Source organism: Hippocampus comes, unplaced genomic scaffold, assembly GCF_001891065.2.
Source record: "Hippocampus comes isolate QL1 unplaced genomic scaffold, H_comes_QL1_v1.1 scaffold91, whole genome shotgun sequence".
In the NCBI taxonomy this organism is placed as follows: domain Eukaryota; kingdom Metazoa; phylum Chordata; class Actinopteri; order Syngnathiformes; family Syngnathidae; genus Hippocampus; species Hippocampus comes.
In genome coordinates this window covers 1,923,065-1,938,230 of record NW_017805034.1, presented here as the reverse complement: position 1 = coordinate 1,938,230, position 15,166 = coordinate 1,923,065, and the positions used below count along the sequence as shown (strand labels likewise).

General features: G+C 41.4%; 1 protein-coding gene and 1 long non-coding RNA gene across 6 annotated transcripts in view; one reads left to right on the top strand and one right to left on the bottom strand.

The window, feature by feature from the left end:
* Positions 1-15,166, bottom strand: part of slc39a11 (solute carrier family 39, member 11) — a 62,275-nt gene that overhangs the window by 11,170 nt on the left and 35,939 nt on the right. For 4 of the 5 annotated variants that reach the window (XM_019863505.1, XM_019863501.1, XM_019863504.1 and 1 more), the window contains exon 5: positions 2,664-2,799. In XM_019863505.1, coding sequence (XP_019719064.1) covers positions 2,664-2,799 — 136 coding nt within the window. The remainder of the gene's footprint in view (positions 1-2,663; positions 2,800-15,166) is intronic. The other variant, XM_019863502.1, reaches the window with a different exon arrangement.
* Positions 36-776, top strand: LOC109512044 (uncharacterized). The gene is made up of 2 exons (XR_002167451.1): positions 36-543; positions 685-776. It is a non-coding gene; the product is annotated as an uncharacterized LOC109512044 (long non-coding RNA).

The following is a 15,166-nucleotide window of genomic DNA, read 5'->3' as shown; positions in this document are numbered from 1 at the left end:
TCATCCACCTAAATCAATAAGTTAATCAACGATCCAAATAAACATAAACGGAGTCCTACAATGACTCTTGTAGTTAATTATACCGAGTGAATTAAGTAGATTACCATGTATCAGATATTGAATATATTTTTGGGGCCTAAGAGCCTCTAAAAAGAAGGGAAAAAAATCAATTGAAATAAAAAGATAAAAAGGCATTTGGATGACAGTTTTAGGCAATACAAACCATCCACATTCATATACCACACATTTCCGAAAGGACATTACTGGCTATTTGGTTATTCTTCTGTGATGGCTGAAAAAAGATGTGAGTTTTGACAGAAAACCTATAAATGACCAAAACAACATCCTTAAGTTAGAAAAATAAGGAAAGCTCCACCACCAATGATCTTGCCATCATTTAGACACACAAAGAAGCTTCCAAAATGCAAAAGATCCCAAAGGAGGATTGAACCTGAGAAATGGAGGAGTGCAATCTTAGTTGAACCACTTGCAGGTGTATAATACGAATAATTATGAGGGTCTTTTTTTTTCTTTTTGTGAAAAGTAGGAAATAATAGATTGGAGGCATACTCAGCAGGAAAAAATAGATTGGAGGCATACTCAGCAGGAAAAAATAGATTGGAGGCATACTCAGCAGGAAAAAATAGATTGGAGGCATACTCAGCAGGAAAAAATAGATTGGAGGCATACTCAGCAGGAAAAAATAGATTGGAGGCATACTCTGAAGAAGGCAGGTGAATCAAAATGACAATCGATGATCAAACAGCTTTTGAGGACAAAAATGTCGGGGCCATAGGTAAAATTCGAGGGGGGAAAAAAAAACAGAATACTTTGCCAGAAAGCACAACCGGAATCTGCAGAGTTTTTGGACAGACGAAACCAACGTCAACATGGGAAGACCCATTGGGAAAGAACGGCGCAATTCGGAAACGCAAAGCATACCGTATTTTCCATGTTATAAATGGCAGTTTCTTTTTTTCTTTTTCATAGTTTGGCCGGGGGTGCAACTTCTCACTTTAAATTATTAATACACTATAATAGCATTTCCTATTATTTTCACATTACAGCTTTTGAGGACAAAAATGTCGGGGCCATAGGTCAAATTCAAGGGGAGAAAAAAAACTGAATACTTTGCCAGAAAGCACAACCGTAATCTGCAGAGTTTTTGGACAGACGAAACCAACGTCAACACGGGAAGACCCATTGGGAAAGAACGGCGCAGTTCGGAAACGCAAAGCATACCGTATTTTCCATATTATAAATTGCAGTTTCTTTTTTTCTTTTTCATAGTTTGGCCGGGGGTGCAACTTCTCACTTTAAATTATTAATACACTATAATAGCATTTCCTATTATTTTCACATTAAACTGCAAGAGGGCGCTCTAGTGTTGATAAGTCAACAATGAGACGTTAGCGACATGGGGTGGGGGGGTATTTGCGTCTTTATTGTGATTATAGCAAAAAGAATCATCAGCACTTGTTGCAATCACCTGCGGCAGGCTAGCATTTGGCTTGATTTTGCGGCGCAGGTGGCAACTCAGCGAGGTGCCTTTGAGCGGACCATTAGGCGGCGGATATTTGCAACAGCTCTGTCTGAACACTCAGACTCAATTCAGGGTTTAAATGGAGCCCCATGAAAAGGGGATGTTAACGGGAGAGTTTAAAGAATAAAAAACATGGAGGAACAGTGGTTTACATTTAAATCTAAATAATTGATCGGAATGGTCACTGAAAAGGCAGCAAGCAGTCCTACAATGTAAAACTTGGTGGAACGTCCATCTGCGCATGTGAACCACCCAAGTTGGTTGTTTAGCCCATAATTCAGGTTTCAATAATAATGTGTTTTCATCCCTAATGTGCATGACCAGAAACAGATTCAAGGTTTTTGTATCAGAAGAAAAAGGGTCACATTAATGGTGGGAAAGGTTTTAAATAATTAATCTTCGTCTTATCTGAAAAGGGGTGATTAGTCTTTTCATATCCACAGTAACTTCCTTCAACATTCTCAGTTGTTTGGCATTTTATATTATATTTATAGCTATGACGTTTCAGGAAAAAAAATAACTAACCTGATGCTGAACCTAACCCTTAATTCATAAATATAACTAAATACATTCATAGATTACATGTTATTTTAGTGTTCTTTTTATGTTATTATTATTCCGAGAACCTGATGTGCTAGAGAGTTAAAAAAAAAAAAAAAAAGTGTAGATTCAGTATCAGCGCAAAAAAAAAAAAAAAATCTAGAAAATTTTAATTGCATCACACACACACACACACTTTGTATATCTTTACTTTGTTGAGAAATGTCTTTTGTGCTTTTGTTTGTCTGGCAAATGCTTTTAAATGATGTACGTTTCATAATGTGAAGTTACCTTGTGTTTGAAATGCACTATAAATAAAGCTGCCTTGCTTTCCCTGAATGCCTGACGTTATAATAATGCGACACTGTATGTAATATGCATGAGAAACTGAAAGCCAAAAGCCCATTAGGGACAACTCCAATGTTAGGACACCAAATCAGGATGGGTTAGGAGCGCACAAACACAAAGATCAGAAAAGTTACCATATTTAGGGAAAGAAGCCATCCCAGAAGACTGTGACAAATGTTTTCAAGGTGACAATGCACTTTTTTAGCGGGTGGGTATATGACGGGTGGCTTGCCTGTCGGAGGTCTTGCTCTACCTAACTTGACGGCTTGAGATTCAGAAAATGGATGAAGCTGCTCCTCCTCTTTCTCTTTGACGATCTTGGATTCCGAAGCAAGGGCCAAGGCGATGTTGGGGTCGGCAGACACACCCTGTGGACAAACGAAAATGGACATTGAAGATGAACATGATTTTTGTCTCAGTCGCGACGGTTTGTTTGTGGCTCGCTGGTCATTGCATTGGCAAGGAGCAACGAAGCACAAGAGAAGACTGAAGTCATGAATGTCAGACAAAGGAAGAAAAACAGGAGATTACGTTCAGGCACGAAGCAATGGGTGCGCAGGGGAATTGCATATGTTCTTTCAGCCATGCAAACAGATTTTCAACATTGTGTCCTTCAACGCTGTGGGTTATTTGAAATATGTTGAGGCACACAAGATGACCCGTTCACGGAATAATCAAATATTAATCATCTTATTCCATCCAGTACATACTGTACAGCTTTATTTGGGCACCCAATCCCACTGTATAAGCTCAAGCTATTCACATGATTGTGGTCCCGTGTGTACTCGTATGCGTCAGCCATTTTCTAAAGGGGAGAATTAATGGCACAAAATGGCCGCCTTCTGGAGTGACCTGTAGAACAATCTTATCGTCTGGTCCAATCTTACCATTAACAACGTGGCAAATTTCAAATGCCTTTGGTCTTAATGCGGGATACACCTTGGACTGGTAATGAGTCCCGCCTTGTTATTCACCCAAAACAGGACATTGTAAAGCATCATATTTTCATACCAGTGATTTGTGAAATAGCCACCAAACAATACGAGACTCCTTTTGTATTGCCACTTTGCCAGACCTCTATTTGATGTTCAAAAAGCTCTTTTTAAACAACAATTTTATCCACTGACAAAGTAATTTGAAAACGGCACCTTCCTTTCTGACTTGCTGGTCATTTGAACCTAACGACAAACTAGGATGGAACAGACCTTCCTACATCAGCCCAAATGGAGAAGGACAGCTCACAATGACAGTGATTGCATTCAATACGCTGCATCAAATTATCGCATTTAAAAAAAAAAAAAAAAAACAATTTGAATGCTGATGCGTGCTTTGTTTCCTTTGGAAAATTAGTAGTTGCCCTGCCCCTTTATTCGCTGGTAAACAAAGTAGCTGGTAAGAGTGGCTGTATGGTAAAATAATGTCATGGCCTTGCATTTGCCTCTGCGTGTCTTGCGAAAGCTTGACAGGACAGAATTACGCAACTACAATGGTTAGGAAGAGAACAGAATTCTTCTTTTCCCGATAAAAATGGCCAGTAAAAAAAGTTATAGTCCCATAGAATAGAGAGAAAGTCATGCGACTAGGAGGTGCACTTTTTTTCTCCAATTGCTGGCTGTTTCGTAAAATGCTCCAAAAACAAACGCACATTTTTTTCTGAACTTTTACGAGACTGAATAGCAGCGATCTTAACCGCAGCAACTGTTTGTACATCTGTGGTGTTTATAAGCCAATCAGGTAGCGGTTAAGCGATGACCGCTTCCCCGTACTGTCCAACAACTCACGACACGCAAAGCAGCACGCAGCCTCTTTCGCTCAACTTTAATGGCAAAGAGTTCAAGTCGTATAACAAAAATAAAGCAAATCAAATATTTCAAACCATCAGCGGTTTCTCTCTCTGTCCTGTTGACTGACCTTCAGACCTTCACACACCCACCACGCGCTAAACCACATTTCAGAAGCCACGTCCTTTTTTTTTTTTTTTTTTAATCAATCATTTAAGATGGACTCATCATTGATGACAGCATGATTCCGTGCGCGCGTGTGTGTATGAGTCTGTGGGCATGGCAAATGGTGATGCAAATGACACCCCGCCAGGTATTAAAAGATGCCCGGCTCTTAATTAATGCGCTGACATTTTCAGCGCGCACAGGTGCACACACACGTGTGCGATAGGGTGGAAATCCTGTTGACATCAACATGGGGGCGATGGTGACAATTATGACGTTAAAGCGGGATCCTAAAAAGTGATTGATTATAAGATACAGTATAAGAGCTTTCGCAAACAGTTAATTGTTAAATCGTGAGAAGAGACAGAGAAGATGATTTCAGTACGTTTCTCTTTGGTGGTGTGCCGTGAGATTTTTTTTAATTCGGCTCAATACACACTCGAAATACAGTTGGGTCAAAAAGGACCAATTTTTGGGGTCATTTTCTGCAAACCAACCCCTTTTTTTTTAATTGGTTGATGTTGACCTGAGTGACAAGTCAGCCCGTTTTGATGCAAATTGGGTTATTTTTAACCCAGCTGTTTTAAGAGTCCAGGTTGAGAAACACTGCACGAAAGCACCTTTTAAAGCAAGCAGCTAGTACAGAATCGTGGAGGGCACGGAAGTAACCGAAAAACACTGTCGCGCAATTTGGCAACAATTTATTGGCTGGCGACCGCTGATGGATCAACAGAAAAAAAAAAAGAACGGGAATAAAAACGGTTTTGTACGCAAAAATACCCAAGTCCACTTTACGACAAACTTGACTATTTTTGACATGTCGACTGCTAACTGTTTGTTTCAAAATGTGTCGCTCGGCAACCAATAGAGAGATGTTTTATCACGCTATCGCTTCAGCAAACATCTCCGTTGGCCACTTAAACTGCCCTCCAATAAAGATGTTTTATCACTACATGGTTTCAGCAAATATTCCCCTTGGCCACTTACACCGTCCTTTTAACACTTTTAACACTCGCTTTGTTTTCGAGATGACGAAAGACTACAAGACAGCGAAGGCAACAACAACCTTGGATAACGAACGTAGCACAACCTTGTAAGTCAACTTGAGTGTGTGTTCAACATCCAATTAAAAAAAAATGCTTATCACACCTTGTTTTATAACACCATGTTTCAGCAATTATCTTTATTAGTCCCTGAAACACGTGCCAACGCTGTCGAATAACAGTTCTTGTGGTGCTGACTCAGGAATAAATAAATGAATAAATAAATAAATCACAGCTTGGAATGGATTGCAACATCTAGCAGCGACGTGTCTTTTCCATACTAAAAATCTTGATTCACCAGTTCAATTGCTAAAAGAAAGAAACTATGTGAATAAAAGTGAACGAGAAATCTGTGGTGGGGGAAAGACAAGTGGACAGACGGGGGGTGGAGGGTGGGGGATGCTGACAAAAGATGAAAACAAAAACAATGCTCCTGTTGAGAACAATTACCAGACGTGAGTACGGGATGAAATCCAAGTACAGTCTTGAAGCGCACACAAATGAACTGAGCCAAACACACGCCAGGAAAAGGCTGGCAAGGTTAATTCGAGGCATACCGGCAGGAATTCATGATTGACGATAAAGGCTGCGCGCTTGGATGCAACAACGAATCTTAATAATTCTGACTACAGAAAATAGAGGACTGAGTGTTTTTTTTTTGTTTTTTTTTAAATCACGTATGAATTCACCTTTGAGCCTTTATGGATGGTAGCTATCTCACAAAGTCCTGATTAGACGGAAAGCAGGTACATGACGTGTTCATAAAAGGCCTTTAGACATTCGATCGTCAAAACACAAAAGTGATGAACTACAGGGTACTGAACTACGAATGGACAAATTGAAACGACTCTTTTCCTGTCTTCCTCATGGTCAAAACCAAAGAACCAACGCAAGGACACGACATTTCACCCGACATAGCACGACGAGCAAACATTCTGACATGGCAGACTTTTGTCGTCGTGGTCATGAAGCATCAAAGCGCCCTCGATGCCTCACGACCAATCATTGAGTTTGTCGCTCGACATGGGCTACGACCTGTCAAGTCGCCACAAAAATCGACCATGAGAACCTACATGTGTCCGTGACACGTCTGCCTGCTCAAAATCGGGCTACATTTGTGTATGCCGACGTCGGCATTAGCTGAAGGGGTTATCGCTTTGTCTTTGAAAAGTCACAACTTTTGATGACATTTACGGTTTGAAAAGCACGACCATCGAACCAGTAACCCTTTAACTCATTAAATGTTATTTTTTTTCCCCTCCGGATAGCGTCCCAGTACTGTTAGAAACATATGGAGACCGGAAACTTGTACTCTGCGTCAAGTTGAGACTATTCGCCAAGCATATAGTCCAGTCGTTGCACAGATCAGGGGTCAAACGCAGCTCGCATATATTATTTATGAAATTATCTAGGTCCAGGTGTTGTCTTTTAACTGTCATTTTGTTATTTGTATGAGCCAGTCTGCTGATTTCCGAGTGGGTATGAAACGGGTTTGTTTTGAAATGCAGCAACGGCAAAGACTTAATAACACGAGCCATTTTTCCATTTTTCAAATGTAATTATCTGCCTCTGTTGATTATAATGCGGAGAAGGCTGCTCTGCTCACAAGATGGCTGTCCATTTATTCTGTTGCATTATTGTGCTGTCACAAGGCATTCCTTATAACCCCCACGAAAGTAAAATTATGTTTTTATTGCCAGGGGAAGATGTGACGCATGTTGATCCTGACAGATCCCACTTTTGTTCCCCCGCCGTCCCCCCGCCGCGCCAGATTGATCCCATTTTGTCAAAGCACTCACTTCATTTCCTCCACACTCTTTGTTTACACGACCGTTTTCAGACAAACATCGAACCATTTGGATTCGACTAAAATGAGCGGCCAACTGCATTACTCAATAAAATTGATCGATTCGAGCAAAATATACTTTCTCCTTCAAGTATGCATATCTTGACATGAAACTGTACTTTACATCACTGACCCAAACATTATACAATTGATAACTACTATTCATGGGTTCAAAGACCTAGTGTGAATTTTGCACTTCAGTGCCTTGTTAGAGAAGAGCAATTTCTGCAAAAAGTCCAGAAAAGCTGAACAGTGCATGCATTCAAAAGTTTCAAGAAGGTCAAATCAAGCCCACCAGTAAAGGTTGTAGCTTGATTGTCAAATTTCGTCTAGGAAGAAAAAAAAAAAAAGAAAAATCCATAACATGTTGCACTGCATATTGTTTTGTTTTCATTTTGTTATGCAAAAAGGAATTTTATGACTCTAATTGTGCCATTTTATACATTTTCACACCGTTTCATGTCTAACTAAAAACAAAAAAAAAAAGTGTGTTCCGCCAATGATCGGGGCAAAGGCTAAAACGAAGATAGCCATGAGGACTACTTTGATCTCAATCTCGCGCCATCAAAGCAGCGCTCAGTTTCAACTCAGCTAAGCTGTGCGTGCAAGCATGCCCATAGGAATACTTCCTACCACAGGCAATCTCTGTCGAACAGCGTGTGGCTTGGTGACGCACCAAGACAGCCAAATGCTTTATATATCTTGAAAAAAAATAAAAAAAATGTCCATCCTTGAGTGGTGACATTTCGCTGCTTGCCAGGGGCATGGAAAACAATCCTATGGAGATGTGACAGCGGCGCCTCAATATCTTCGGCTTGTCTGCAACTAAACTGTCAAGAGACCTCAAAACTAATGAGGCGGCGAATTGTTCTGTATTAACCTGAGGCAAGAGAGTCGTGTAATGTTTGACTTCCTGGATCACATCAATGATCTCATACAGAGCCGAGAAAAAGTCATTTTAAATATAGTCCGAATGAAGGGAGAGTACAGAAATAGTCCCGGTGTTTCTTGGCGTCTTATAAACATGTTCGCGCTTTTGTTCAACTAACTTTTGAATAGAAGTTCTGCGACTGGTCGATAATTAGGTCCTGATACATTAAAGAAATGCTTGTGGAATAGAAACCCAATAGGGGTGCTGAGATCTGCACCCTTGTGTCAATTAGTGGAGCCCTGAGTTCAAGGAAAACACGGTGAAGCAGCATTTAGCTGTTATGCTGCACGCAAAATGGAATAAGCAGCCAACAGAAGGGAAGTCAGCCCCAAGTGTAAACGCTTTTAAACCCGCGTTCAAACCTTTGAAGGCGATTTTGGCAAGATTCGATCGAATGGTGCGCTCAACCGCGGTTGCGAAGTGACCGGTTCACGCGATATTAAATCTACCAAATTGTAACACACACCGCCGTTAGCGTCACGCTCTGTTTACGTCAGGCTCTCTCTCTCTCTCTCAGCGGTCACGTCAGCCCAGTTGCTGGAAACTCAGTGCCCCCGTGGGATTTTGCCTATTTGTTTTCTCCGTATTCAATTTGACAATTTGAACATTTTCACTGAAGCGTGTCCTCACTTTTATAAGATATTGTAAAAAAGGCAATGTAACTTGGCTAACCTTTGTTTCGTCCCATGATGCGGACATTTACCGTACAAGTTTACAAGATGAAACTCAGGCATTTATCCAAATGAATTGGACATTTATTTTCATAAACCGACCCGATAATACCGCATCCGTCCAGTATAAACCAATATAAATGTATAGCGGGGAAAGATAAACTCTTCATAAAACAACTACAGAGGAAAACTACAACTCCAGACTGTTTCCTTTGCTTACAGCACGCAAAATGCCACAGTCGGGGTTGTCCTCCTGATTAGTTTTTTTTTTTTCTCCATAGAACATTTTATTGAAGGTGTTTTATACTGATATTGATCATGCGTCTACGGCGATATCTATTGATTTATGGCCCGGCCCTATGTGGACATGTTATCTACTCAAACATACACTGCAAACCTGCGCACACGGCGGGGAAAGAGATTCCCTGCAGAATTTCCATTGTGAGTCTGAGGGCCACTGAGTTTGCACGGTGACATTTCAGACAACAATGATTATTCAAAAAAAAAAAAAAAAGAAGCAGCAGACGACACCCAGTGCAGTAGGGAAAAACAGAACACACACACACACTGCCTTTTGTAAAGTTATATTCAATATGGAGCATGAGCTCCGTGAACACACACACACACACACACACACACACTGCCTTTTGTAAAGTGATATTCAATATGGAGCATGAGCTCCGTGTCCATGTTGTGAATAAATGAGGTGGAGCGACACTGCTAGCTGCATGAATCATCGGTTTATGCTGGACCTCCGCTACCTGCAAACCCCCAAGCGGCTCCCGGGGTTACATTCACACCCGGTCGGCAACCATTGACGATGAACAGCAAATGCTGCGCATCCTTTGCAATTGATGAGGGTACGTCATGCGGAAAGGTCCCGACAGTTCATCTACGTGCGCCACACACTGTTACACACAAACCCATCAGGCGTTACATGTTTTTATTGATTTGACCTGCCATTCTTTGGATGGCCAGAACAGCGTCTGGTGAATAAGGTGATCGCAAATTGAGTGAGGCGTCTAATAAATACAGTTAAATATGAGTAGGACGCTTTGGTACAAATGTAGACGCCCATTTTCATAATTGTCCCCTTGTAAAATATCACAGCAGATTATTTGACCGACAGATTAACTCATTCATTACCAGCCAATTCTGGACCAAGTCTGAAAAGATGTTTAAAGACGTCTTTGGGAGTGAATGAGTTAAAAATGCAGTTGCCTCGACACGTTTGTGTGCGATTAGGAAACGGGGACGACGATGACAACCAAAAGTGACACAACTCTCATGCTGCCGTTGCACACAATTACATAACTAGGACGTTTTGATGTGCGTCGTACCCTGCAGGTGTAGTTTCACCCCCTTTGCGCTCTCACTGTTTGTAGCAACTTATTTTACATATCAGTGCACTCAAAAATGCAACACTGAGAAAGGATTTCAACCCAAGGGTGCATTGTTCCGATTCCAAACCTGCAACCTTTTTGAGTAGTATCTTGCGTGGAAATATTTCAAAATGATCTGAAGACCGAAACACTGTCCAAGTCTATCACCGGACCTTAATCCAGTCGAGTATGCATTTCACCTCCTGAAGAGGAGACTGAAGGGAGAAACCCACAGAAACAAACAAGAACTCAATGAGGCCACTGTAAAGGCCTGGAAAAGCATTTTTGGAAGGTGACTGCAAGTTATAGTAGTCTATCACTAACGATAGTATTTGTATTAAAAAAAAAAACTCAGAAGAAAAATAGTGAGTACAGCAGAAACTGAGTGTGCCTCCTTGTTCCAAGCGGCGATGTATAATTACGCCGTCGATCAAACTGCAGTGCTTCATGATGCTCCATTTGGAACATGCTGCAGCTCACTTCACCAATAAAGCTTGTACTTCACATTCTCTGAAAGGTATGACATCCCATTAGACAAACCTACACGTTAAAAAAATAAATAAAAATGAGTCAACGAAAAGACGTATGTGGATGCAAACACATCTATCGCACAAAAAACGTCTACCGTTGGAACATTTCCAACAACTGATTGGAGATTTGATTTAAGCGGATGCAAATCAAGCTCTGCGTGATGACATATCCTGTCTGCCGCGCACCCACAACAGTAATCCAGTCCAGACGCAAACCTTAGCGGGGCCTTGGATGACACGCCCAAGTTTTGGAAGGTCGTGTCCGTTTCCACCCGGTTTCGTTTCACCTCTTGACAAAAGAGATTTGTGAAGAAACCATAATGGCGTGTCAGGATGTTAATGCGTATGGTGACTTCACAACAGCTCCCAGCTTTGTAGTTTAAAATGCATTTCGTTCCGCTCGCGCTGTTGCAGTGAAATGAGCCATCTGGCTTGTTAGGTTGGCCTTGACTGAATAATGGCCCATTTTCATGATGCAACCCGCTAATGCAATGTATTCAAATTATGGGAATTTATGAATGTCTAACATCTGAAGACAAGGCAAGGGGTTATGTCAAGGATTGTAATACAAATGAAATAGTTCATTTTTTTTCTCTCTTGCAGGTCAAGAGCAAAGTAGTCCCGCTGAGAATTACTTCTAACGTGAGGGGCGGCGGGAAGCCATGACTAATGCGGCGACTGGCGTCATCCTCAAACGACCGTGCGCTCTCAACCCCAAAGTGACACGGCGGTGACTCGGCCTCATTTCAAATGCCTTTTCTTCCTAAACTTATTTCTTTTATTCGTTGCCACACACCTGGCTGGGCAATTTAGCATGACGTTATTTTGTATTCCGTGCGCTCTCAACCCCAAAGTGACACGGCGGTGACTCGGCCTCATTTCAAAAGCCTTTTCTTCCTAAACTTATTTCTTTTATTCGTTTCCACACACCTGGTTGGGCAATTTACCATGACGTTATTTTGTATTCAAAACGAGATAGGGCGGGAGGTTGTAAAAGTTCTAATTCCTCGCTTTAGTTGTTTGAACCATAATATTAGAAGCTGGCTTTATTTAGCTTCTTTTCGAAATGGCATCGCGGCAAATATAGTTGAAAGTAACAAAAACGAAAACAGGTCTGACGAGAGGCCACCCGATAGTGTGTTTCGCACCAGATCGTAAGATCCGGCGTGGCAGATCTCTTCCAAGAGACAGTTATCAGGGATGGCGGCTGCCACACTGAAGATTCACTGTGCAGTCACAAAAAGATGCTTGATCCAAGCGGGTCAGAGCGCGGGCTGGCGTCTGTGTGTATTTTATACATGGGAGCAAATGCAGAACTGTTAATGCTTTGGGAGGCTTGGGCTTAGAATGACAGAAACGCTGAGGCCCGGATATTTCAGACACTCACATTTGAATATCTCACCGGGACAAAAAAAAAAAAAAAAAAAGAGTAAATAAGAAGTGCAGTTTCAAAATTAAGGTTTTGTTTACCATGTGGACCGTGGTGCCGGTACTGCTCCAGCTCCAGGTTTGGCATTAACATCGCAGCATCATGACCTCCAATGTAATAGCGCCTCCATTTCTGATGACTTCTTTCTAAAAGTAGTTGCCTGATCATATTTAACCACTGAGTCAATTTGCCATTGTGAGCTACGGATTGAAACTGCGACAGCCAAAATTATGTGGCAAACATTATAAAACCCAAGCCCTGCTCGGCTGCTTAAACACTGTGACTAAGCTGCGTCTTTAAATTGAAGCAATGATGCCGCGGTACAGGAAGTCCCGAACACTGATTGTATTCATTTGCGGCTCCGGTTGCTTATGCGGTTGATTGCAAGTATGGCGCCAATAACGTAGAACATATAATAACTAGAAAATATTCCCTTCACACCAAAATACAAGTGCACACACAACATATGATTCGTACTAAGTTAAATCTAGATTTTCATTAAAGGTCTGAGCACAACATTCAGATTTTTTTTTTCTTGTCTGCATCTACCGTAAAGTCTAAGGCTGGAATTACATGACATGGTGCAAGCGACACAATTTGCAGTTACTATATGAGTCATGGCAGCCTAAAGAGAAAACTACAAATTGGATATCATGTTCATAAAAATCAAATGTGTATTGAATATCCACCAATGTGACGGCAGTGTGAATGGCCAATTTATCAAGACTGAACGTTTCATACTTTTTCTTTTTTTTTTTTTTGGTTGCTTCCGTGTTACGGTTGCCTGGTGTTGAAAATTTGGCCGACTCAGTTCTTTTAACGAGATGTCTGTTACGCAACGGTATCTCAGTGAACTGACAAAATGGAGGAACGAACATGGATTGAAGGGCGTTTCCCTCCAGCAGGCCCACCTGTTCCGCATATTTATTGTGTATAACAGTTAAGTACAGGGATAGGCAACTGGTGGCTCACGGGCACCACCAGATATGCCTCCAGCCCCAAGATTGTAGTTGACATCAGAGAAGACGACAGACAGCGGTCAAGAAAAAGAAAACGGCATCTTTCCGGTAAAGATTCAAGTTCTGTATTTGTACTTCTTTGCTTTCCCGAAGACAAACACTCATATGCTGTGGAGTAAATCTTGCAAATGTGGTTTATGCAGGCTGTTCTATGTAGTTGTTGTGTTCAGTATTACTTTTCTTATCTTCCTTATCTCAAGGTCGAGCTCCATTTTGTCTTGCCAATTAGGGCGCACGCGTAATGAAATCACGTCAACTCAACTCTTTTGTGCAAGGGCATAAAGTCAGCCGGCGAATGCATTGTCAGAGCAAGAAAAGAAACAGCACCCTATGGAAGGGACCTTTGACAACGATAATGGAAGCAGAGCAACAAAAGAAGGATAGCAGAGCAATTCTGCGCAACATTCGTACAGGTATAATGTGCGCTCAGAATAACACGTCTATGTCTGGCTGCATTTTTCGAATATTATTGATTCAATACTGTTTCCATGGTGGCTATAATGGGCTGCAAGCACAAGGCACAACTTCATGGATGGTAAAAATCAAGGATTTTCTTCAAATCAAGCCTCAGTGTCGAATAGTCGCAATACACGTAACATTTACAAATAGGACAGAAAATGGCATCATACCGTTGAAACATTCAAAGCTGTTACTCTGATATTGCCGGGACACTAAAGACGCTGTGTTGGGGAGACAGTCCGTTTTCAAAGTTTTGAAAATCGTGCTATAAAGTCAGAACTGCTATTACTGTACTATTTGCCCTCATACATGTTTTATTTGTGGCGTAAACTTTCTTTATTTTTAACCAAAACATTTTACATTTTGTTCTAAGGTACATGTTCCTTGTACATAAATGTATAATGGAATATTTTTCCCATATTTGAGCGAGAGATTTAATTGCTTCAAACGGAGCGGGAGCTGATGTAGCTGTCAACTGATTTTATCTCTTGATAATATTTAATAATTGTCAGACTCCGTTTCTGTTCATAGTTGGTTGCTCTCCGTCCTAGCCAGACTTTTAAAAGCGTGCCCGTAAACCAAAGCACTTATTTTGGTCTTTCCCAACTCTCCATATCACATTCATGATTACTAGCATTAGCTTCTCCATCTTCTAATCTTCTGCCTTCTTCCTCTGCGTGTTTGGATGCTTAGCGACTCCTCATCCGCTTTGAGTGAAAAGTGTTACTTGCTCGAAGGGCATTTGTCGCCACGGAGCCGAGGATTAGTTACTTAAAGGAGAGCGCTATCTTGGCATCGAGCATTCTCAAGCCGGCGTGAAAGAAAGGACAACCCCGGAGATCTGAAATATCTCTGAAATTGAGATTTCGATCCCAGAACGATAAATCGTTCATATGTACAGTATCTATATGCACAGGAGAGAGCAAGATCAATAGATATTTTCACTGTACTCTACCCATATTATGTCATTCATTGGTTTAAAAGCCGTGCCCCCACTGTGACCAAGTGCCTCTAAGCACAGGATTCAGATAATCCTCACTTGCTTGGTCCGAGGAGCTTGACAGGAGAGGTCGAGAACATAACCTGTTTCCAGTAAAGTTCATGTTATCTTTTCGGGAAGTGTCGTCTTTTAGTTGCGGAGCCTCAACGTTCACCCTGAGTAACCATGACGAAATATTCAATTTGCTCACTCCAGTATACGACAACTCAAGACACGGCAAACACTGAAGATGCCGTTTGTTTGCTGTGCTCTGCTCATTGGTCATCCTGCCCAGTTGGCCAAATTGTTCTTGGATGCTCCGGGGCCAGGACCCCCAGAGCAGTTGATATATTGTTGTACCATGACATCAGCCTCCATTTGTTGGTCAGAGTTCTTGTAAGGTAACGTACAAAAGATAGCCAACAATAAAATTTCACACATGTCTGAGGAACCAAGGGAAAGACATTTTCGATGTAAAAAAAAAAAAAAAAAAAACCCAA